This window comes from Maylandia zebra, linkage group LG11 (assembly GCF_041146795.1).
Source record: "Maylandia zebra isolate NMK-2024a linkage group LG11, Mzebra_GT3a, whole genome shotgun sequence".
NCBI classification, from domain to species: Eukaryota; Metazoa; Chordata; class Actinopteri; order Cichliformes; family Cichlidae; genus Maylandia; species Maylandia zebra.
The window spans coordinates 3,669,846-3,695,986 of record NC_135177.1 but is presented as its reverse complement, the minus strand read 5'-3'; the positions used below and the strand labels follow the sequence as shown (position 1 = coordinate 3,695,986).

General features: G+C 41.2%; 1 protein-coding gene across 6 annotated transcripts in view; it reads left to right on the top strand.

The window, feature by feature from the left end:
* tsnare1 (T-SNARE Domain Containing 1) overlaps window positions 1-26,141 on the top strand; it is a 271,580-nt gene that overhangs the window by 208,043 nt on the left and 37,396 nt on the right. For 3 of the 6 annotated variants that reach the window (XM_076889687.1, XM_076889691.1, XM_076889688.1), the window contains exon 11: window positions 25,159-25,268. The exons of 1 other annotated variant lie outside the window; for it this stretch is intronic. In XM_076889687.1, the coding sequence (XP_076745802.1) occupies window positions 25,159-25,254 (96 nt within the window). In that variant the 3' untranslated portion in view covers window positions 25,255-25,268. Of the gene's footprint in view, window positions 1-25,158; window positions 25,269-25,461; window positions 25,499-26,141 lie in introns of those variants that run through there. 2 more of the 6 variants (XM_076889690.1, XM_076889689.1) reach the window with 2 other exon arrangements.

The window sequence follows — 26,141 nt, the reverse complement described above, 5'->3', positions numbered from 1 at the left end:
TGAACCACCAACCGTCCCAACCAGCAACTGACCTGCTCTACCTCCTGAGCTACACCAACCCCGCACTTACATTTTGGTATTTCCTCAAGTATGAAGTTCTACTCAATGAAAAACAAGGACATGAGGTTTCCATGGTTTGTGCATGGGAAAAGAGAATTGAATGAATGCTTTATTGGCCATATGCAGGTTGCCCCGCAGAGGAATAGATTTACACACGCAACAAAGACTTACACACGCAACAAAGACATCACATGGGAATACAGTCGGAGATCGGCAGCATTACAGAGAAAACACTGAAAAAGTACACAACAATGGGAAAAGTACAACAGGAAAAAAAGAGACCTCTTCTCACGCTGGGCACCTATGGGAGGACAGCATGAGAACAGGAAACAAAAAAAAAACTCCTCTGCAAAGAGAGCACATTAATGTCCACATCACAACATTAGAGCACGTGACAAGCCACAGGGGTTGGATGGGGGGGGGGGGGGGGGTAATCCGAAGGAACACAACAGTCGTCCTACACAGCGCTACCATTTCAGCGCGGCACGCAGACCCGCCGTCTTCCCCCACAGGAAACAAGCATCGAAGGCGTTTGGAAAGGGAGGGGGATGAGTGCGGGCTTATCAATGTAAGTGTATGTGTGTGCGTGTCCAGAGTCCAGCTGAGACAGTGTCCTTCGCCCTATCAGGCTAAGTAAACAGTCTGCCAGCCAACCCAGGTGGCCTTGCATGGGATGGGAAGAATAGTCATCACACAGTCGTTATCAGGGAGTTGTTTTGGTCGGCTCTAGCCTTGGGCCTGAGCAGCTGACGCCGTGGTGTCTATATGTTGAATATTGTTGATTTCTCCTTTATGCGAGCAGCTCGAATTTAGCACTCTGACACTGGTCTCTCGATCTCCCGTTGGAGAGCCGCGAGCCTCCCCATGATGGTATCAAACTTCTGTTCCGTGGTGTTGTCATTCTTTTGATTCTGAGACCCCACAACTGCAGTGATCCGTTCTGCGATGTGATCCAACTTTCGCTCAAGGGTGTCATTTTGAGCGGGCCCCTCTCTGATGTATCCCATCATACGCTCAATGGTGTTAGTTTGAGTCTTCACGGCAGCTGTAAGCGTCTCCAAGGTGTTAACCATGCTGCGTTCGGTGTGAGAGGTCGCGCCTCGTTCCATCGCTTCAATTCCAGCAGTCAGCCTTGGGGGGGGGGGTTTGAACAGCTGGTTCCGCTCTCTTATTTCTCCGATAAGTCAGGGCCAAGCCAGCTCCGATCAGCAAGAACCCTGTTATCATGGTTCCGAATAGGTAGATATCTTCAGCGTCCTTGATCGACAGTCCCGCCAGGCACAAGATCCTCCATTCCTGCCACCCATCCATCGTGTATCCGGCAGGGAAAGTCCCTCCAGGGCACTCGGGCTCTCCTGAGCCCAGACTTCTCGTTGAGAAAAGGGTGTCAATAGCATTCAGAGACCAGTTGATCAAATCCATAATTCTCTTTTAGGTTTTAGAGAACGACAGTGAGAGACTGTTCGAGGGAAAAGTAATGCACACGAGACATATTCTATTGCTTAAAATAGTACTGCTCTGTCAGCTGATTGCGCCGCTCAGCCTGTAGACCTAAACCAGTGAGGAAAAAACAAACAGGGAACTGACAATGTCAGACTGGTAACTATACTGAACAAAAATATAAACGCAACACTTTTGTTTTTGCTCCCATTCCCCATGGGATGGACGTAGAGACCTAAAATTCATTCCAGATACACAATATAACCATCCCTCCCAAACAGTGGTCACAAATCAGTCCAAATGTGTGGTAGTGGGCACATCTGCTATATTGAGATAATCCATCCCACCTCACAGGTGTGCCACATCAGGATGCTGATCTGACATCATGAGTAGTGCACAGGTGTACCTCAGACTGCCCACAACAAAAGGCCACCCTGGAATGTGCAGTTTTGTCTCACAGCAAAATGCCACAGATGCCACAAGCAATGAGGGAGCGTGCAATTGGCATGCTGACAGCAGGAATGTCAACCAGATCTGTCGCCCGTGCATTGAATGTTCATTTCTCAACCATAAGCCGTCTCCACAGGCGTTTCAGAGAATATGGCAGCACATCCAACCGGCCTCACAACCGCAGACCTCGTGTAACCACACCAGCCCAGGACCTCCACATCCAGCAGGTTCACCTCCAAGATCGTCTGAGACCAGCCACCCAGACAGCTGCTGGAACAATTGGTTTGCACAACCAAACAATTTCTGCACAAACTGTCAGAAACCGTCTCAGGGACACTCAACTGCATGCCCGTCGTCCTCATCGGGGTCTTGACCTGACTCCAGCTCGTCGCCGTAACAGACTTGTGTGGGCAAATGCTCACATTCGATGGCGTCTGGCACGTTGGAGAGGTGTGCGCTTCACGGATGAATCATGGTTCACATTGTTCAGGGCAGATGGCAGCTGAGAATGTCCCAGTTCTTGCATGGCCAGCATACTCACCGGACATGTCACCCATTGAGCATGTTCGGGATGTGCTTGACCGGCGTATACGACAGCGTGTACCAGTTCCCACGAATATCCAACAACCTCGCACAGCCATTGAAGTGGACCAACATTCCACAGGCCACAATTGACAATCTGATAGACTCCATGCGACGATGTGTTGCACTGCATGAGGCAAATGGTGGTCACACCAGATACTGACCGGTTCTGGGTCCCCAGACCCCCAATAGCGCAAAAAACTGCACATTCCAGGGTGGCCTTTTGTTGTGGGCAGTCTGAGGTACACCTGTGCACTACTCATGATGTCAGATCAGCATCCTGATGTGGCACACCTGTGAGGTGGGATGGATTATCTCAATATAGCAGATGTGCCCACTACCACACATTTGGACTGATTTGTGACCACTGTTTGGGAGGGATGGTTATATTGTGTATCTGGAATGAATTTTAGGTCTCTACATCCATCCCATGGGGAATGGGAGTGAATAAAGATGTTAATCTCCTATTTAATTTATTTAGATCATGCTCATTTGGTAATAAGGGTTATGAAAGAAATCATGAAAGAAAATACTGTCCACACCATTTCACACCAGTCTGAAGTGTTGACATTGTTGAATAGCTCTAGTCAAATGATTCCATGCTGTGGTTTAATTTCAAATTTTGACCTTACTATCAAGATTTCGCAGTAGGAATTGAGACTTGACGATCAATAGAGGGAATAAAAAATGTAAATTAAAGAAAACTAAATATACTAAATGTAAAGGTGTAGACTTTAACTTTTTGTAATTCAATTTCAATTTAATTCAATTTTATTTAGATAGCGCCAAATCACAACACCAGTCGGCTGGGGGCATTTTACACATTTTTATACTGTAAGGTAGACCATATATACAGAGAAAACCCAACAATCATATGAAAGCAAGCACTGTGGTGACAGTGGGAAGGAAAAACTCCCTTTTAACAGGAAGAAATCTCTGGCAGGACCAGGCTCAGGGAGGGGCGGGCAAGTGCCGTGACTGATTGGGGTGACAGAAGGAAGACAGGATAAAGATATGCTGTGGAATAGAGACACAGATTAATAACAAGTGATGATTAAGTGCAGAGTGGTCTGTTAACACATAGTGAGTAGGAAAGGTAACTGTAGAAGAAACACTCAATGCATCATGGGAATCCCCCAGCAGCCTACACCTATTGCAGCAAAACTAAGAGAGGATTCAGGGTCACCTGGTCCAGCCCTAACTATATGCTTTAGCAAAAAGGAAAGTTTGAAGCCTAATCTCAAGTAGAGATAGTGTTTAGAAGCTGGTTCCACAGAAGAGGGGCCTGAAAACTGAAGGCTCTGCCTCCCATTCTACTTTTAAATACTCTAGGAACAACAAGTAAGCCTGCAGTGCGAGAGCGCAGTTAATTAAAACATTTAGAATACAAGAATAAGAGGGAGTGGGCACATATTGTTCACATAAAGTCATTGAGTGATCACAGAAATCACGTACAAGCAGAGAGCAGCACCCTGCTGAACTCAAATTTTAGGCCGTTTGCTCAACCTAGCAGTCATCACAGTGCAGTACTTCCCTGCAGTAGAAATGAGACTGTGGTAGCATGCAGATGCTACGCAGATTATATGCAAACTGGACAAGTCTGTTGCATCCAAATGATTCTGATTTACTAACATGCACACGAGTGCACAGCTCTAATAGTGCATAAACTTTCTTCTTTTTTGCCCAGGGCAAGAGTCCATGTACATATTAGTAAATGAAGGCCATTGTTCTCTATGTCTACTTCAACAGAAGAAAATACATTTATGGTTGTGAACAGAGTGCATTTTGTTGTTGGATTCTGTGCTTCAGTTAAACAATTCATATTTGAGGAGTTAGGGGGTCTGCCCACTGTTGAAATCACAGACATTTTACTACACCACATCCTTTCCCATGATAGGTTCAGATAGGTCCCCACTGTGTCACCAGCTAAACACAACAAAAATAGAGACAGACTTTTTTTCTGATCCTGTAAAAGTACATACATCAGAATACCAGGAACTGCATGAAACTAATATATAGCACCATGATCTGAGTCAGGTACAGCAGCTAGTTATCCGTTAGTGGGTGTTAGATCTTCACCATCACTCACTATTTCAAAAGGTAGTATGTTGAATTTTTTAAGTAAAAGTTAGAAACTTAGAAGATGCATGCCAACACCAATATTGTTATCATAAAAAGATTGAGCAGGACACAGAGGAAGAAGTGGGAGATGCAAGTGGGCACTTAAAGCCAAGCCTGATTGTTGCTGAACTCCTTGATGCACCAGTGCACAACACCAGCAATGGTCAATTAAGAGCGGTTGTCATTTTCTTCTGGTGTCCCGCCTTGTCAACTCGCTTTACATTGAAAATAAATTGAATCTATATCCATTATGTAGAGGCAGATTACTCTCCCCTCTGCAAGTGTCTCTAGTTGCTGTGATGTTTTATCACCTCATCTGTGTTCAGCGGAGCACGATGAACTCTGATTGTTGACGGTTGTACAAGAAGGTTTATAATTACTAATAAAACATGTGTTATTGCAATTCAGTGAGAAAAAGCTAAAGCCGTTTAAAAAGTGGAAAGACTCACACAATGACTGAACCATTATTGACTGGAAAGGGGATGTTCACGCCAATGATGATGTCATTGTTAAGACTTATAACTCCATCTGTCTTCAGATTTGAAAATTGATCTCCCAGTGAGCACCTACTTTCTCTGACTCTCAGAAAATCAATGCACAGTTTTCCTCTGGCTAAACTGAGAACAGTATACAATGCTGGCTATCGTGATCATAGGAGGACCAATAGAAGAGGGAAGAAGAAGACATACAAAGGGATGATGCTTGGTAAATGAATGGACCTATCTATATGTATACACATCTAAAGTGGTTTTCACAAGTAAAGTAAAGAAAAACGAATCACAGCATTCCAAATCTCAGCGATCACTGCACTTGGACTGAAAGGATGTGCCAATGCTGCCAGGAAAACTGGCTTTTTGCTCACTCTTCCTTTCAGTCCCTCTGGACTCTTTATGTCACTTTGAAGGATATGGAGTGGAAATAACAGTGTTTGAAGTTAACCAGGTTGATGCCAGTGACACTCCTCTGGCTCTGCCCCAATCAGCCACAGCTGGGCTGAGCATTTAAAAAAGAGAGCGAAAGCCTAACTGCAAATAAAACATGGATGCATTTCGGAAATGTTTGTGAATACAAATTTTTTATTGGATCTAAAAATATATGGAACGTAACCAGTGAATGTGGAGTACAGTATAGCTTAAATGACTTATCATCCACCAGACTGCTCGCAACTTGGTCGGGTTAAAGGTTTTGGCATAAGCAAAGTTCATCATCGCCTTTTACAGACACAAAAAATGTCTAATGGCAGTCTTGATGTAAGGTTATGGTTCTACACAAAGAGAGGCAATTCAATCAACACTGAGGCTGCAAACCCCAGCAATGAGACTGCGTACACAAAGATGATTGACTGGTCGGATTTGTCTGTCAAAATTAAATGTTATGATGTATCTTTTGTTGAAATTTGATACGGACGTTTCCCTTCTCATTGCTCTTGGCTCTTGGTGTGTGAGTGCAGTGTGTTGGGTGTGGCAATGTGTCAACTGAATTTTGAATCTTGGAAGCTAAATTAGTAACTTGTGAGCATGTAAGAACTAAGGGAGAAGTTTGCTCAAAAATGCTTTCCTCCGGTCACTAGATCAGGCAGATTCATGCATTTGAATTGATTTTTATTTCTGACACCCATCCTCCCAGAAATGGTGCCTCTCTCTGTCACAAACCAGAGACCTTTTACATGGTAGCTGAATGTGTTAACCACTACATTATGGATTATATTAAATGTATAGAGGTTGTTGTGACTCATCGTCCTCTGACTCAGTGAAAGCAGCTTCTGCACTCTTGTTCTATGGCAGACAAAATGCTATGCAGGCATGGGGTGGATTTTCTTTCTTTTCTTTTCAAGTTTAGAATTGAAAGTAAAGGAACAATTCATATTTACAGATACTCTGGCAACAAACTGCTGCCTACAGAACTTTGATTAATAGAAAATCCCCAGTCAAAGAACCTAAGAAAAAAATAAGACTCTCTCAGAGGCAGTCATGCTGTTTGACTGACATGTGATCTTTGGAAAACACTGCACTAGAGCAGAAATCAGGTCTGAGCCACAAAGTATGAGGACAAACTGAAAAGAACACAGACAGCAGCGATTGATTGCTTAGCAGTAACATTTCAGACAACAGACTAGAAGACAGAGAAGAGTTATAGATTACCAATTTGTGTGAAAAGGTTGCATTGCTGTCCTGTGAGACGTAAACATGCCTTACATCACTATTTGTATGTTACTGTAGGTTTGTACACTGTTTCTTTTGCATGTGTGTCTACTCGTCAAGATGTAGTATGACATTGAAATTCTGTCTTGCTTCCAGAAACTCATTTCTACCTCGACTGTGACTTTGGTTTCTACAGCTCTAGGAAGCAAATGTCAGCTGGGTTGAAAGCCACAGTACAGTGACTCTCAATGACAGCAGCAGCACAGAGACTGCTGGTGCTTGACTCTGTTTGACTCCTACACACTCATGATGTGAAAAGCCTTATAAAGCAAGGTTTCCCCCTATTGAATCCAGCATAACTGTACACACTGCACATCACTGTGAGATTAGTTCACCTTGCTTGCTTAAGGTTAACCCTCAATAGCAGTGATGAAGGCTTCATTGTAAGTCAAGAAAAGCTTTAGACTAGCTTTATTATATTCTCTAACAGCTTAGTCGAATGAGCTGTGTCACTATAAATCGTATCTGTTATCTGTTTAAACAAAGACAGCTGAAGCAGCTACTCAGACTGGTTTCTCTAAGGCAACAGGCAGGAAATTACCAGTAACCAGTACCAGTGTTGGGAAGGTTGCTTTTAAGATGTATTCCACTACAGATTACAGAATACATGCCCCAAAATGTAGTTTGTAACGTATTCTGTTAAGTTACATGAGTAACATACTCTGAATACGTTGGATTACTTAATATATTGGTCATGCTTTTCACAACTACATGAATGTACAATTGCTGTGTGATTTATTACTATTGCTGAACCGAACATGATTATTTGCAGCTAGCAGGTTGTTAATTCTATCCATCAAGTCTAGCTCTCTATGCACTAACCTCAGCTAACACCAGCTAACAATGTTAGCTCGGTTGTGAGTAGCCTTCAGTAATAGTCATAAATCACACAGCAATAGTACATCGAAGATAGTGATGTGGCACATAACCCTGGTAGCTACCACAACTAAAACAAGCTAGTTGCAGTAGGCTAAGGTTAGTTTTTTTTTTTAAAGAACTTACTTCCAGATGTTTCTTTAGGTTGGAGTCTTTTGATGCTGAGAGCAGGTTGGTTGCTGGTGTTGTGCCAAAAAGTGATTGTCTGCCAAAAACTGATTTCCAGTGTAGCTGTGTGTTGTTGTTTTTGTGTGTGTGTGTGTGTGTGTGTGTGTGTAATATCGTTACGTATGTTGCTAAATAGACTTTGGTGAACAGGTATTACAAAGGGGTTATATATAAAATTAAAAAATTACCTGTTTCTCAAGTATCTTTGTAACTGTGTTACAATCAGCTCCTTTTTGTCCACTTAAAATATGTTTACAGAACTATTTTTGCATTTGTTGCAATTTTAGCTGTCCTCTTGGCCAGATTACTATTAAAAGAGACATTTTTAAAGTCAACAAGAATTTTTTTTAACTGCATAAATAAAGAATACATAAAATTCACTGCCACAAATTGATTGCAGCTTCTACCTTGTTACAGGAATGTTGTTTGTTGCTCAAGATGACTCATGAGGGATACATTTGACATATGTTTCACATATTATAGACCAACAAGTTATTTATAGCAGTTTAAATACAAACGATCAGTTTTTGGCACAACACTGACAGATTTCGCCCATCCCTTTCTTCTTTAAATGTAAAGTGGTGTTGGAATTTCCAAGTAAGAAATGCATTCCTGCTTGTGCACTCCTGGCTCTGTTGTGCTGGCTCCAGGTCCATTGCGTAACTGACACCACCAACATTAACAGGACGCTTACATTAGAGCCTCTTATTGCGTGTTTGTTTGGGTTTCTTGGAATGCGTGGAATTACCAAAATTAAATAGGGGATAGCCTAACATATAAAACAGAAAAAGATTGCAGTGTAATCCATTTATATCAACAAAGTAGCTGTATTGTAATTATCACCTATTTAAATGGTAACTTTTACGGAATACAGTTACTCATATTTTGTGTTTTAAATGCGTAATGCCAGTACATGTATCCCATCACTCCCCAACACTGACCAGTACATGACCATGTCTAGGCCCACAAATCAACTAGATCAGGAAATACTGAACCCCAGATTGCACACACCCCAGGTGTGTGCAATCTGTCTATTAACATGTAGACATAGCTTGATCCAATTTTATTTTTATAATTGAGAAAAACACGGCATCTACCAGCAGCTTCCCACCTCCATGGTCATGTGCTATCTCACATGATATTTTGTTTGGTACTGATTGCTAAGAGTAGACAAAGGTGTGATCAGCATCTATACCTGAAATCTTTGTCACACATACTGCCCAACTTATCAACATATAGAGATTGTCTTGACATTTCTTTCTTAACAGATCTACGGTTGTGAAACCAGTATTGGTCCTGTCAAGGAAATTTGGAGTCCTTTTATTCAAAAACTGTTAATATTTTGAATAATGCTTCTGGTGTGTTGTTGCAAAGAATAAAGAGTGTACAAGTACATGACAATATTTATGAAAAATGAGCAGCAATATGCTACGTTGCTGTAAATAGTTGTGATCAGTATGCATGAGTCCATAGAGGAGATAAAGATATAAATCTAAGTAAGCATACATTTGGTCCCCTTTTAAACAGTGTCTAAAGTTAATGTTGACATGTTTAAAAACTCCAGGAGGAAAATGAGCTTTTTCATGCATTATTCAACAAAAATATAAGAAATAAAAGAAATATGTTCTTCTAGATGAGACTAGTCTGAGTTTGGCTTGCTCTTCAATGCAATATTTTTTCCCTCTCAAATCCCACCTCAACCTTTCACCGGATTCAAAGTATGGATATGACTTGGCCATCCAGTAACAAGCCATTCCTCCTGGATGGTTCTTGGTCAGTTTCTTGTGTTTTGTTATAATTCTGTATTATGGTTTATGTTCTGATTCTCTATTTGTTATTGTTGTTGTTATTAACTGGTGTTTCGGTTTAATTGTTGTTAAGAGTTTAGTTCTTAGGTTTTGATTCTGTGCTTCTCAGTGTCTGTGCCTCTGTCTCTGTCCTGGTCCCACGTCTCTATGTTCCCTCTGTTGCCATGTCTGTAATGTTGTGTCTCTTAGTCTGTGTCCGTGTGCACTTGTCATATTTCCTGTTTTACTTTGATCATCATGTGTGCTTTGTTATTGTGTCTAGTTTTACCTCCCTTGTCTTGTACTGCTTAATTTTTCTCAGCTGTTTGCCTCCTGTCTCGCGTTCCCCAATTACTCTGCTGTGTATTTTAGTCCTTTGTCATTCACTGCTTGCTGTCATGTCATACACAGTGTTGCCAACTTGCCGACTTTATCGCTATATTTAGCGAGTTTTCAGAGCAACTTTTTTTTCTGAAAAGCAACTAGCAACAAATCTGGCGACTTTTGCTGGTGTTATTGGAGACTTAATGACAGACTTTTTGATGTGAAAGCATATATCGCTCTCAACAAGCAGCGGGTTCTGCCATGGGCACCTTGCCAGTGCCAAAGCGTTCACAGTCCTCACGCACCAGTCGCTCCCAGCTGCTGTCAGAGCAGATGGTCACTGCAGATCAGGTTTCCATAACACAACCTGACACAGACAACTATTCACACCAATTTAGAATCACAGATTATCCTAATCAAATGCAAGTCTTTGGACTGTGGGATGAACTGGGGTACCTGGAAAGAACGCATGCAAACGTGGAGAGGACATGTAAATTCCACAGAAATGCTCCCACAGTGACAGTCCTATTGGTAATCATCCATCCATTTGCTCCCGCTTATCCTTTTCAGGGTCGCGGGGGGCGCTGGAGCCTATCCCAGCTGTCATAGGGCGAGAGGCGGGGTACACCCTGGACAGGTCGCCAGTCTGTCGCAGGGCTAACACACAGGGACAGACAACCATTCGCACTCACATTCATTCGCACATTCACACCTAGTGGCAATTTGGATTATCTAGTTAACCTATCCCCACAAGCTGCATGTCTTTGGACGGTGGGAGGAAGCCAGAGTACCCGGAGGGAACCCACACAAACACAGGGAGAATAGGCCTGATGTTGGAATTGAACTCAGGACCTTCTTGCTGTGCGGCAACAGTGCTAACCACCGTGCCACCGTGCTGCCCCTATTGGTAATCAGTCTGCTAAATTAACACCTATCATGTCCAAAAACACTTTTTTTGACCACTGTGGAAGCCAAATGGATATTCTTTGACTCTTTGAAAGCACTCTGCCGGTGACATCTTTCTGAGGTTTGGGTGTGTCTGAGGGCTTCCTCTCCTATTTGCTTCTTCCGCTGCTTAGATCTTTTTCATGATTTTTCATGTGTTTGAATAAACTAGTGGTATTTCAAATAGCCTTCACACACACAAAGCTTGCAATGTTTTCATTTACAACTGTAAAATCTCTCTGCGGGACACTCCTCTTGGACTCTACCATCATGCTCTGCTGTGAACATATGTGTGCTTAGCACCATTGAGTCACGTGATGGCAAGAAAACAAAACACAGGGAAACAAAGTGTGCATGCAAAATGTGAGAGGAGCAGTGTTTGCATAGGGATGTCTAATTTGAGAAACTAAAACTAAAGCTTCAACCCCATTAAGCTAGTTTAAGTCCTGTACCAATATCAGTTAAATCAGTGGTTGAATATACATAGAAGGCTTCCCATTACATATTGTCCCAGGAAAGTGTAGCAGAAGCAATGGCCACTGCTTGCCACTGTGAATAATAAAAGTGACACAGAAACAGGTGAGTCATAACCAGTGATGAGATAGTCCTCAGGAGTAACTGGTCAGACTTATCTTTGCTTACATTAACATCAGCAAAAACAATGTATGCAGGGGTTTGCATGGCCAAATAGCAAGTAGATGTAATCTAGATATAATATCTAGATGGTCCATATGTTGCACCTTTAATGTTACTTTTAACAATAATATATTGTTTCATTGAATTATAAATGCTGTCTACTTTAATACTGTGGTAAAATCTGCAGTATCCAGCAAACTGTTCTGTTTGAACTTTCCCATTTTCTTGCGTTGCTGAGGTTAGAGAGAAGCCTCAACCATTTGTCTACCATAGGTAGACAAAATAACAGTCTTTTTAAAAAACAAAAACACATGGCCAATCAATAAAAGGCCAAATATGCTGATGTTTTTCAGGCTTTTTGTTTCACTATTGACAATGGCTGCCTCCTCCCAGGGTGCCAGGATTGGCCATGAAATCTGTTTTTATTTGCTGCTCCTCTTAAACATCATAATCAGGGTGACTGCATGGGACTCTGAGTTTTATGTAAATGACATATAAGCCGATTACAAGTGAGGCAGTTCCGCTGTAAACATTATTTATTTTATGGACTTCCAATTTTCCCGACCAGATGCGATAAAGTGAGAATACTATTATGGCCATTATCACTGCATTGCATTATTGTTGTATTATGAGGATATTTCTCATGTCACACAAGGTAAGTAGTTTTTCTCCCAGAGACACTGGAAATTTGTCTTCCATGTGAGAGAGGCAGAGATAAGACAGATTGTTGATTTGTATGGCAGTGCTATCAGCTTTAATAGTTCTGATGTGTTTTTTCTATATTCTCCCTGGAACAAAGGGCCGTTCTAGAAATGTTTTATGGTTGTAGAAAGTGTCATGGGGCTACAGAAATATTGGAAAGGTGAATAAGCCATTCTTATTTCTCTCCTCTAAAACTAATATCTCCTCCTTCACCTTGACCAGCACTGCTGACCTTCATACAGACAAGTGGGATTTCTCATACGGGGATAGCAAATGACTGGGCTGCAACACATGCAAAATAACGACAAGTCTTGAAGGCTGTTGAACTAGAGAATGTAACAATATTCCCTATTAGGGTAAATAGAGTGTGTTTTCATACTGTTTCCTCAAGGATGAGAAGTAATATCTGACGAAATAACTTAAAACTTGTGGTTTTAAATAACAAGGAGGATTTTTTTTATTATATGTTTATATATATATATATATATATATATATATATATATATATATATATATATATATATATATACTCCTCAGAGAAGAGCTCGAGAGGATGTGGAGGGTGAAGGTAACGGTGGTCCCCGTGGTAATCGGAGCACTAGGTGCGGTGACTCCCAAGCTAGGCGAGTGGCTCCAGCAGATCCCGGGAACAACATCGGAGATCTCTGTCCAGAAGAGCGCAGTCCTGGGAACAGCTAAGATACTGCGCAGGACCCTCAAGCTCCCAGGCCTCTGGTAGAGGACCCGAGCTTGAAGGATAAACCGCCCGCAGGGGCGTGCTGGGTGTTTTTTATATATATATATATATATATATATATATATATGTATATATATATATTATTACTACACAGCATCAATTTATGAGACTAAATAGGCTTTAGTAAGTTTTACTATGACCTTTAAAGATTTCATCACATTGATTTCCTCAATATTCAAAACGGCACCTACTTTCAGTCCAGTCAACAATGCCAGAACTAGTTGTTCAGTGTCATTTTAAAATATTGATGCTCAGAGATGAAAATGCCTAAGAGAAAAAGTGCAAGTTAGAGTTCAAACGGAGCAAGAAAGCACTCATGAAATGTGTTGTACGTGACAGGCTGTACAAGACAGTGATAGAGGACTCAGGGGAATCATTTCTCGTCTTCCTGACACAGGTCACTGATGTAGTTAAAAAGCTCAGTGGAAGCACCTTGCCCAAGGTGCAAGAGTAAACCCTGGATTTGCACTTTACTTTTACACACGTACTGCAGGTGTTTTTGAAGAAATCCTATGACCATATCTTCAAAGGTCTTATCTGGAGGGTGCTTTGATTATATGGTGCTGCAGTTGTAAACATGGTATTCTTTGTAGCTCTTTCTTAGTGGATGTTGAATTCCGCTAAGTTTGATCTTTGTCACCTCTTGTATTTGTGATTTTAATGTACAGAAATTTGAGGTACAAGCACAAGATGTGAGGACCTGCTTTGATAACTTCAGACTTGCATCTCTGCTTTTATGCCAATAATGTGGTTCTGCTGGCTTTGTCAGCATGTGACCTCTATTGTGGTTTACGTCAGTTTCCAGCCAAGTGTGAAATGGTCAGGATGAGAGTTAGCACCTCCAAGCCTTAGACCAGTGTTCTCTGTCAGAAAAAGATTAATTGTTCCCTATGAGATGTAAGGGAACTGTTGCGTAGTGTGGAAAAAGGAAAGCTGATGCATCAACTGTTTTGTTTGCTTGTCAGATGCAACTGAGCCTAATCAAAAGTGACCCTGCCCTGCCCTGACAAGGTCACAGCTAAATCATTTCAATTATATATATATACAGAGATAAGTTCTTAAAGGTTTCCAAAGCTACTCATGAATAACCATTTTTGGTCTGAGAACGCCTCAGTATTTCCAATGATGAGCTGTGGTGTGCGCCTGTTTCATTTGCTCCCACTGCAACCTGGATGTAAAAGAGCAGTAGCAAAACTTATATAGATGGGTCTCTTAAAGGCGTTGAAGCCCTCATAGTATTGCATCACCCCAACAGAACACTTCAATCTCTGACTCTGGTTTACTTGTAGGTCTTAGGATATTTAAAAGTAGTATGCGAGGCAGGGAGCTGGTTCCCTCTTCTGAAGAACCAGCCCCCTGTTTGGATTCAGGAGGCAGACATTAGTACTTAGACCTTAGTTAGGGCTGGATCAGGTGAACTTGTTATGCTACAATAGGCCTAGGCTGTTGGGGTCTTCCCATGATTAAGTGTTTTTTTTCACTTGCTCTATGTTTATACACCACTCTGCATTTAATCATTAGTTATTATTAATCTCTGGCTCTCTTTCATGGTGTGTTTGTTGTCCTGTCTTCCTCCCCTCATCCACAACCAGTCGTGGCAGATGGCTGCCCCTCCATGAGCCTGGTTCTGCTAGAGGATTCTTTCAGTTACAAGGAGTTTTCACTTCCCAAGCGCTTGCTCATAGAAAGTCTTCTGATTGTTGGTAAATGGACTGATTCTTAGTGCTTTTCTACTCTCCCAGAGTACTCAGAGCGCTCTATACAACATGCCACATTCACCCAATCACACCCATTCTCACAAGCACTTTATCTGCACACATTATTACTGCATGCATCGGAGAGTTGAGGTTAGTATCTTGCTCAAGGATACTTGACATGCAGACTGGAGGAGCCAGGGATCAAACCACCAACCTTCCGATCAGTAGGAAGGTGGTCTGCTTCAGTTTTGTTTTCTCTGTATCATTGTAGGGTCTTTACCTTACAGTATAAAATGCCTTAAGGCGACTGCTAGTGTGATTTGGCGCTATATTAATACTGACTGAATTCAATTGATTTTAACTGACGTCTTCCTCAAAGAATCAGTAAAGGCCCAATCAAGTGGCTTTATTGTCCACCATATACAGTGGTACAGTACACAGTGAACCGAGACAGCGTTCCTCCAAGACCATGGTACTACATATAACAAAAAATCAACACATACGGTGCAAGTGTGCAAAAATTGCAAAAAACAGTGCAACACCAGACAGAACAGAACAATACTGACACAAGACAGTGCAATAGAAAAGTGCGACAATGACAGTGGAGACTGAGCATTGTGCAAAAAGTACTTGAGGTATGGAATGTATAATGGTGTGTGAGTGTGTGTCAGTCCAGTTGCTGAGTGTTCAGGAGTCTGACGGCTTAGGGGAAGAAAGAGTGTGTGTGAGGGGTGTGTGGGGTCCTCTGCAATGCTGGTGGCTTTGTGGCTGCGATAAGTGTCTGTAATGGAGGGAAAAGAGGCTCCAATGATCTTCTTGCTGTTCTTATTATCTGCTGTAGGGTCTTGCAGTCCAACATGCTGCATTTTTTATACCAGACAGTGATGCTGCTCAGGATGCTCTTAATAGTCCCTCTGTGGAAGGTCGTGAGAATGGGTCGTGAAGGTGATCTTTTCTCAGCTTTTGTAGGAAGTACAGATGCTGTTGGGCTTTCTTAGATATGGGGCTAGTTTTGAGGGACCAGGAGAGGTTCTTCGCCAGGTGAACACAAAGGAATTCGGGGCCCTTGATGACCTCCACATTGATGCTCTCCTGAAGTCGACAATCATCTCTTTTGTTTTGTTCAGAGACAGGTTCTTGACTCTACACCAGTCCGTTAGCTGTTGCACCTCCTTTCTGTATGCTGACTTGTCGTTCTTGCTAATGAGACCCACCACAGTCGTGTCATCAGCAAACTTGATGATGTGGTTCAAACTGTGTATTGCTGCACAGTTGTGAGTGAGCAGAGTGAACAGCAGTGGGCTGAGCACAGTGCTCAGTGTATAGTGTTGGAGATATAGTTACCAAGCTGGACTGACTGAGGTCTGTCCGTCATAAAGTCCAGGATCCAGGTGCAGAGGAAGGTTTTCAAGCCCAGCTGGCTCAGTTTTCAATTAAGGTGCTGAGGAATTATTGTGATGAATGCTGAACTGAAATCTATGAACAGCATTTGTATATACATGTCCTTGGCGTCCAGGTGGATGAGAGCCAGATGTAGAGTGGTGGCGATGGCATCATCTGTTGACTGGTTGGGGAGATAGACAAACTGTAGTGGGTCCAGTGCAGGTGCCAGCAGGGTCTTAATGTGCCTCATGATGAGTGGATTCTCTGGCCGTACGAGCACTTTTCTGCTCTGATGGCTCGAGATGGTTTGATCCTCGATGTTCTCAGGGCCGCCTTGTCACCTGCTCCGAAGGCAGAGTCTCAAGTCTTTATAAGTTCATGCACCTCTGCAGTCATCCGCAGTTTCTGGTTGGAGCGTGTTATGATAATCTTGGAGACAGTGACATCATTGATGCACTTGCTGATGTAGCTGGTCACAGATGATGTGTACTCCTCTAAGTTGGTACAGTCGCCATTTGTTGCAGCCTCCCTGAACATGTCCCAGTCAGTGTGCTCAATACAGTCAGAGATGGCTCCTGCACACCAGGTTCTCACCTGTCTCGGAACTGGTTTGCAGCGTCCGACGAGTGGCCTGTATGCCAGAATTAGCATAACAGACATGTGATCTGAATATCTGAGGTGGGGGCGGGGCTTCGCTCAATACACTCTGGGAGTGTTTGTGTATACAAGATCCAGCACATTTCCCCCTGGTCGCAAAGTCCACATGTTGATGTAATTTCAGGAGCACTGACTTGACGAGAATAAACAGTCCATCGGGGTGTGAGTTCTGCAGCTCGCAGAGCGCCTCTTTAGCACTAGCCCTGGGTGGAAAGTACACTCCTGTAATGAGCACAGTAGTGAATTCCTGAGGTAATAAAAAGTTACAAACCAATACAAACCAGCGATAAGCAGTAATTAGAAACTAGCACAGAGTTCTTGGACCATTCCATGTTGCTGTAGACACACAAGCCACCACCGCAAGTCTTACTGCACAGAGCTGCAGTTCTGTCATCACAAAAATGAGGTGAGCCTGTGTAGCTGAATGACAGCGTTTGGAACTCTGTCACTGACCCGTGTTTCTGTGAAAACAAAGATGCAGCAGCCCCTAAATTCACACTGTGTGGTCCACTGGAATCGGATGCAGTCCAGCTTATTGCCCAGGGAGCAAACGTTTGAGAGCAGGATTGATGGGCGGGGCAGCTGGCTTGGATTTGCTCTTAGCCTTACACGGACCCCATCATGTTAGCCGTGCTTCCGCTTCCTCGCACACTGCTTTCAGCTACCCATTCCTCTGCCACCGGCATCAGGCGACACCAAGGTCTGGAGGCCTGGTTCCGTAGCAACCCGAGGAAGCCCAGTGCCTCCAGAATTTCCTGATGATGAAGCTCAGTTTTTGTATAATGCTTGTAATTTCGGAATCTTTGACATTGGTTGACACAAACACCACTTGTTCTGGTGTCCATGTGGCTCAGAAGTCACGATAAAAGGTGATAATAAAAACCAAAAAACAGCACCATTTAATCTGCTGAGGCTGCTACGGGCTATTTGGGACAGCTCTAATCTCGAAGCAAGATTTAAGCAGAGTCTGAATTTTGTTCCTAGAGGAGCGCTGTCACGGTTGTTAAAGAGTAGACTCAGGCGCGGAGCTCAGAAATAAAGACAGTGCGTTTATTTAGAGTGCAGCAACATGACAACAGTTCAAATGTGCAACAATGGTGATAGTGTGTCCTTCCTTCCGTGTAAGCCCATGCATGGTAGTGAGTGCCCGTCTCTCCTCCAAGTGCTTCCTTTGTGTCCGTGAATCCTCCGTCAATCCCTGGGTGAACACACACACGACAGCAAAATGAGTACGTAGCTCAGACAATACTTCAATCACGCTAGCGGCTCGAAAACACTACCAGGCTTAGTGCAATACTCCAGTGCTGTCTGTCGCTCAGCCACACCATTAAGTAGCCCTGCCGAAGGTGGTAGTAGATTGGCAGCAGCCGGTGGATTGATTGCAGGTGCGGCAGCTCCTGGGCGACAGCACTTCCGGGTCGGAGGTAGCCTGTTGCTAGGTTACCTCCTAACACATGACAGCGGAGCCGGAGGGGAAGACAGGGCGATAGGAGAGACACATACACACGCACACAGATATACACACTGGCAGGTCCACCGGTCAGGGCGCCGTCAGATCCTGGCAAGCGCAAATAGCGATCAAGGTTCTATAAAAAAAAGAAAGATTAAAAAATTACTGATAAACATTAGCAGTTACCTGTGAAATGTTTTAAAAACAACCAATAAAATAATCAAATTGCTAGTGGTCTGCTAGAGAGTTAGAACCAAGCAGTAGAATTTTAAACTAACTGAAATCTCTCCTTTACGCTAAGTAAAGTTCTTTACAGTAATTAAGTCTGAACATGATGATGAATGAGTGAATGGTCATTTTTAAATCTGTGAATGAAAGAAAGGGTATTATATCAGAGCTCATCCTAAGCTGAAGGAGACAAAATTACACCACAGTCTGAACAGTAAAGGGGAGACGTAAATTAGAAAGTTTTCCAAGATTTGGAACCTCTTGTAAATAGACGGTGGGAAATAAAACAAACAAAATAGTAAATTTTATAGAGTTAGCTGTCAATAAATGTCCACACCTATGTAATCTTGAGAAGGCTGTAAAATGGTGTCCAGTAACAGTTAGTAATTCAGTGACTCTCACGTCTGTCCGATGACAGCGATACCAAACTGGTCTGACACTATCTGTCCCACTACGAGGTGAGTTGTTGAGGATATCCTGAACTTTTCTTTCAGTAAGCACGGCTGTTTTTGCCACTGTGTGCTTTCTTTAAAGTTGAGCTAACATTACTGGACATTGAGTATTAGCTTGTAATGAGCACAGCATTAAAATTATCTGGGATAATGTTAGCGTTTAACCAGATAGTGTTGTTATTTAGCCAGCTTGCTCTCAACTGTCTAGAAGGTGACGGGAGGGTCGCATGTCCAATTCTTGACAATGAGTAATTGCAATTAATCATGTTTTTGTGCGTTAGAGCCCTGACTTCAGTTTAGGAGATGAGGCTTGATGTGAAGAAGAAGAGAATGACATTTTACCCAGATACCGGTCACGTTGTCTCTTTGGTGAAGGGAACTCCTTCTCACATGATTTTGCGTCTGTGGCATTCCAACACCTAGAAGCTCTCCGTCCTCTGCCTTTGGCATACTATGTATGTGGCAAGTCTCTAGCTGAATACATATAAAACGTGATTAGGTAGGACAGCAATGTCCATTACAGGCACTGTGTTCAAGATTCCGGGTCCAACATGACGGCTTCCACAAACTAGCACTTGCTCTTATGTATTTTGATTTTTCAAAGATATAATTACAAATTAATTAATGTGTATTGATGAGTAAAAGATTCTTTTTTTCAATTAAATAACAATAAACAACTCACTGTACCTTTAACACAGAAGTAGGAAGCATGTTTGTTGTAGCATTCAAAAATGTGCACATTTCTGAATGCTACACCAAGTCACGCACACTTACACGTGGCCTGTAAAATATATAAATTTAGAAAAGTCAAACACTCAACATGAGCAACATAATGACTCACCTACAAGAGTTAGAGCAGGTTATGTGGTTGTTCTTTATTCTCTGCTACAGGCTAAATTCCATGTAGTTCCACTTTACCTGTTGTTGTAGCTTTTATGTTGTAGGATGTGTCATTATGCAGTCCCTCTCTCTCCCTTGGCAGATCTAACCTGACATGTTTTTCTCTGGTTTTCGTTTGGAAAAAATAATCTTCTGTTAAATCAGTCTGGGTTTTTTTTTTTTTTTGCTGTTTTGAATTTTTCCTGATTGGCTCTAGGGCACTGAGAGTGTACATGTATTAGTTTTGGCCTTAGTCCTGTGTTGAATTTTTATTATTCTTGTGTACTTTTATGTAAGGCCTGCACTGAACGAACAGCCTAACAACATAAAAAAAGCACCAATTTATTTCTTTTGAAGAAATAAATAGAGGGTTAGACATTTACTTAAGGCATTACATTTTGTTTCAGTGAATATAAACAACTAATTACATTTATTTTATATGTCTTTTGCTCCTGTGAGAACACTGATTCTTTGTTTGCACATTTTTATTTATAATAATAACTTAGACACACATAACCATAACCAGCAAAAAGTGGACAGTTTTTATCTTGAGAGAGGTCCATGTGACTATGAATATAACAGTTGGGCCTCGTGTTCCTCCTGCAAAGAACAAGTTTGTGGATCGTGATTCCTGCATTTGTTTCAAAAATGAAACACTTATTTCAGATGGGATTGAAGTGCAGGCCTTCAGTGTGGCCTTCAGTTATATAATGATTGTATAATTTGAAATTCACTGCGGTGGTGTACTGAGTCAGAACAACAAAAATGGTTTCCTTGTTGGACAAATTAATTATTCTGGTGCACATTTGAAATGAACTCCAAGATCATTTCAAATGTGAGATGTCTGAACTTAAAAATGTGTTATGTTCATTATGATTTTTTTTCCTAATTGACTTCTATTGTAATATGAAGGACATCTTTTAGCATTAATTCTTTTCAAGTTTCTAGTTCAGAACTGTGTTTTTATGTTTAAATTTTAAAATGCATTTACTAAGTAGTTCCACCGTTAGCAAAAATGTTACCAAATGACTTTTTCACCATCAACAGCACGACTGAAGATACTGACTTTGCTGCTAAGTATGGATATCAGTTCTTGTAAAGCCATATTGAGTGTAAAAACAGATTCAATATGAACTCCCTTATATTAGACAGTAAAAGTGAATTTAAAAAAAAAAGGTGTGACTTACACACTATCTTTTTACTGAGGGTATGCACCACCCATAAGCCCTGAAGTCCTGGCACCAAGGACACTTTCTTTGGCAGATTAACTTACTTGTGATAAGAGCATCCCCCCTCTCTCCTCAATTGTCTCTGCCCCTGTGAGTCTCCCTGTCCTGCCTCTCTGCTTGCTTTGCAATCTGGAAAATTCTGGTTTTAAAAATACTGCAAGGCTTCCTTTGTTATACTAAGCCCGTTTTTGTTCCCCCTCTACCTTATTTATGTTGTTGTTCTCCTCAAATAACAGCAGGACTGGTCTACGCGAGCTGGAGGAAAAAAGGAAAGGAGTGTATGGAAGAGAGAGGCAGAGTATATAGTTTAGGGTGAGAGGAAGCTGCTGCACCGTCAGAGCGAGCAGGGAGAAGGAGAGGATGGCAGAGAAAGTTTACAAGGCGTAGTTTAGGAGGAAATGCGTGAGAGAAGCCGGGGAATCTGTGGTGGCCAGCTGCAAGAGGGGAGATAGCGGAGAAAGGCTTTTAATTCTCAATCCCCACAGAGCCTTTGAAAATTACCAATCTTCTTATCACAGACGCAGGGCTGCTTATGCAAATTGTTGTGGAGTGGAACGTTTAAACGGAAAATTACTCGACAGCATTTTTTCTCTTCCTCTTCCCTCTCCCTCTCTCTTCCACACAGAAAGCCTGTTTTGAGTCTCAGATAAGAAGATGAATTGCTCTCTCCGTGCTTTGAAGCGCGTCAGGATTTAAAGACTCCAGCCTCGGCTCTGGTCTAACGCCACTGCTCCCGCTGCCTTTGTAGCAGAAAACAGGCTGGAAAAAAATGGGAGAAAAAGCATTTCGAGACAACATAGATTCTCTGCTCCAACACATCGTCCCCGCCTGAGGAGACAAGAAGCAAACATATATATATATATATATATATATATATATATATATATATATATATATATATATATACATATTCCCTAACCACTGCTCTTCCCTCCATTTTGCTGAATATTTTTGCTTAACACAAGCAATACTGCCTCAGCACCCCCCCCCCCCCCACACACACACACACACACCCGCCAACCAGATATGGCAAATAGTTGTTGACACGGGCGTTTAAAGTTTATGTACTCTTTGGAATGAATCCTTGCTCTGTTTGAAATGTAAATTGTACCACAAGTAACAGAAAAAATAAATTGAAAACAGTATTAATGCACAATTAGTTAAACTGTTAGCTAAACACTTAAAAGGGATTCACTATAATATATGTCACGCCTTTTCTTGTGCAACTTTAAATATTTATTTCCACTCTACACAGACTGCTACAGTACTTTGCTATCTAATGACTACTAAATAAAAACATTTAATAAGACTTTTAAAAGAAGAAGAGTGCCCATATTTATTTTGAAGAATAACAGAAGAGAAAAAATGTTCCCTCTGAACCATCAGACTCTACAGTCAGTAAATAAAACAAACACAAACCAAAACAGACAGCATACTAACCGTACATTAAAACAAACGTATAATTTACAGAAAAATTCTAATCCTGACTAACTTTACAGGTACTATTTATACTTGTATGTACAACTGACATAATGGGTATTAATTTCATTGCCATTGCAGAGTTACTAGTTTCTGGTTTATATGAAAAAAAAAGAACCATTGTTTTTAATAATATGACAGTCAATCAAATTCTGAATGTGTAACACAAAGTAAAAACTGTTAAACAACAGACAACATAATAAAATTTTAGAGATAGTAAAATTGAACATAGTGGGTCACGTCCCATTAAGGAGAAGCAATCAAGCTACACCTCGTTATACATCACCGGTAATTACAGAATCATGTAATTATATCATATTGCCTTAAACAGTGTTCAGCTTTAATGCTATGTATAAACCCTGACACTGGAAATATAATTATAAAATCTTGCAAATAAGTAAAAAAGAAAGAAAAGTGCATTCTTCAACAAGTCAAACATTCTCTGTTTTTAGCGTTGTGTGCTAAAAGCCTCTTATGACTGAAGCTATTAAGCACTGTAACATCTTTGTGCAAATCAAGTTCCTTTTTTTTAACAGGTGCTAATTTAATGATTACCTTTTTAGCTGCTTTGGAGTAAAGAGATAAACCTGCAGAAATCATTCTAGCATATTTTTTTCTTTGTGTTGTTCTCTTGATTTTAAAGTTAAGAAATGATATGAGTGGTAAACGAGATAATTAATAGATCAGCCTGAGACGCTGAATACGTTCAGGGGAAGAGCAATGCAACAGGACCATTTCTATTAATGCATTTTATCAGTATTTGTTTGTGTGACCCAGAATCATCTTCTTCCTCTGAAGCTGTGTTGATCTCATTTGGCTGAAATGCCACTTCCTTTGTTTCGCCATGTGTATTTTCAAAATGTCAGCTGTTGTTTTTATTCATTCATATTCTAAGTGCATCAGCTGTGTGCTATGGGGTTGCTTTAAATTAGCTGGGGACGGAAAAGCACGCGTTGTGGCTATGTAGTTATTAAAATGGAGCTTGGCCTTTACATCAGTCAGTGCACCACATGGACATTGGCGAACGCTGTTTGTGTGGAAAAATTATTAAAATCATGTAGATATGAATGTTGTCACTCTTATGAAATAACAAATGTTCGGTTGAATCAAAGCTGTCTTAGAAAAACAAAAGCTGGCACAATAACAAATATGAATATTTAATGAGAATAGCACAGTCTTCATGTACACTGTAATTTCTAATTAGTTAACCTTACTAAGAAAAATCATGCCCACTGCTACCCACAAGAAAGAAGTAAAATGGAATACAAAAAAATGTGTTGTACTAACAAAGTATTTTTATTGTAGTTTACACAAGTTTAACAAAAAAAATTTATTGAATACTTAATATTTTAAGACAGAGGTACTCCGTACTAATGTGGAACTTCCTGCAACTTATTAACTATTAGTTGTATTTATGAAAATCAAATGCTACTCATGTTATACAAATGCCTCAGAAATCCATAGAGATCAATAAAAACTGGCACATTCTCCTAAAACAGTCACATATACACAATACATATAATAAAAATAAAAATAAAAACACAGTTCAAAGTACAGGAGTATGCATATTTTCTTTTTCTCCATTCTAAAACATCTGACTAAAAATGTAATTTACAACAGTGGAGGCATCAGTCGAAGGCCAGTGTGACAGTGACATGTGACATTTCAAGATTTGGTCTGTCAACTTGGCATTGTTTATTTATAAAAAGTCACAATGATTAGTTTAATGTTTGTATGATTTGGTGATGAACTTCTACACAAACAGACTGTTCAGACATTTATTCAGTTACAGTCAAAAGCTTGTAATTCAAAAAGTTTGCAGATTTTTAGAAGTCTCTTCTGACTGACTCTACTGATCAAGATGTCAGTGGAGTCTTGATTTTAAAAAAGTAAAAAGAAAATAATTGGAGCGTGAGCTAGATCTTATGATTTCTTACTGTTTTGCCTGTTTAGTTATTATCTTTAGTTATCTTTAGTTAATATACTGAGTTCAGTAACTGACAAAAGTTTCATGGTTGGACACGAATGTCAACTGTGATTTCGTGCTTTCTTGTTTAACTTTGCAAAGACAATGGAAATGCCACTACAGCTAACAGTACAGTTATTGAGTGGAGATGGGAGAAACCACAGGTTTGTTATTGTCAACACCAGTGGACTACAATGTGTCACTTGATAAAATACTGTAAATTTCCAAAGTCATTGTATTTTATAGTGTTTACATTCTCAGATGTTCTACGTGGTCAGTTCGGAGCCTATCCCAGCTGTCTTAGGGCGACAGGCAGGGTACACCCTGGCAGACTTGGTCGCCAGTCTGTTGCAGGGCTAACACGTAGGAACAGACAACCCTTTGCAATTTAGCAACTTAGAATGACCAATTAACCAAACCCCACTAATTGCATTTTACGGAGTACCCATAGAGAACCAAAGCAAACACAGGAGAACATGCAAACTCCACACATAAAGACTTGATGGTGGACTTGAACTCAGGAACTTCTTGCTGTGAGGCAACAGTGCTAACCGCCACCATACTTTACTGCCAAAACATGTCTCAACATATTTATCCAGCAAAAGATAATCTAACTAAATAACTTTTTTTTTATTATAAATGTAACAGTAACATAACTCCGCCCACTAAATTACCCTTTCTCCCCACAGAGACAGCTGAGGAAGAGGAAGTGTTACCTCCTATTGGTTGGTGCCATCATCCTCACCATCCTCATCATTATCATAGCTGTTTCAGCAAGAAAATGAGGTTGACCACTGTGGTAAGAGCCATCATCCACAACATTACACTGCAGTCAGGTACATGGCATTGCCAGATGTCAGAAATCACAACAACAGTCGCCTCAAGGCATTTTATATTGTAAGGTAGACCCTACAATAATACATACAGATCACATGATCCCCTTTGAGCAAGCACTTTGGTGACAGTGGGAAGGAAAAACTCCCTTTTAACAGGAAGATCTCCGGCAGGACCAGGCTCAGGGAGGGGCGTCCATGTGCTGCGACTGTTTGAGGCGACAGAGGGAAGACAGGATAAAAGACCTGCTGTAGAAGAGAGCCAGAGATTAATAACAATTAATGACTCAATGCAGAGAGGTCTACGCATGGGACAGTGTGAAACGTAATTTCAATTCCTTTGTATGGCAAGTACATTTGAAGAAATTGACAAATAAAAAGTATTCTATTCTATTCTAGAGGTCTTTTAACACATAGTGAGTGAGAAAGGTGACTGAAGAAGACACACTCACTGCATCATGGGAATCCCCCAGCAGCGTAAACCTATTGCAGCAAAACTAAGGGAGGATTCAGGGTCACCTGATCTAGCCCTAACGATATCGAACTCCATAATTAACCTTGGGAGAAGAGGACTCTCCATTTGCATGTACAAATTGGAGTCTGTTAGATAGATATGCAGTGCAGTACCTGTAATACCTACAGCATGTTCTAATCGCTCTAATAGGATATTATGGTCGACAGTATTGAAGAGTACAGAGATGAGTCCACTGTCAGAGGCCATAAGAAGATCATTTGTAACCTTCACTAAAGCTGTTTCTGTGCTGTGATGAGCTCTGAAACCTGACTGAAACTCTTCAATAAGCCATTCCTCTGCAGATGATCTGTTAGCTGTTTGACAA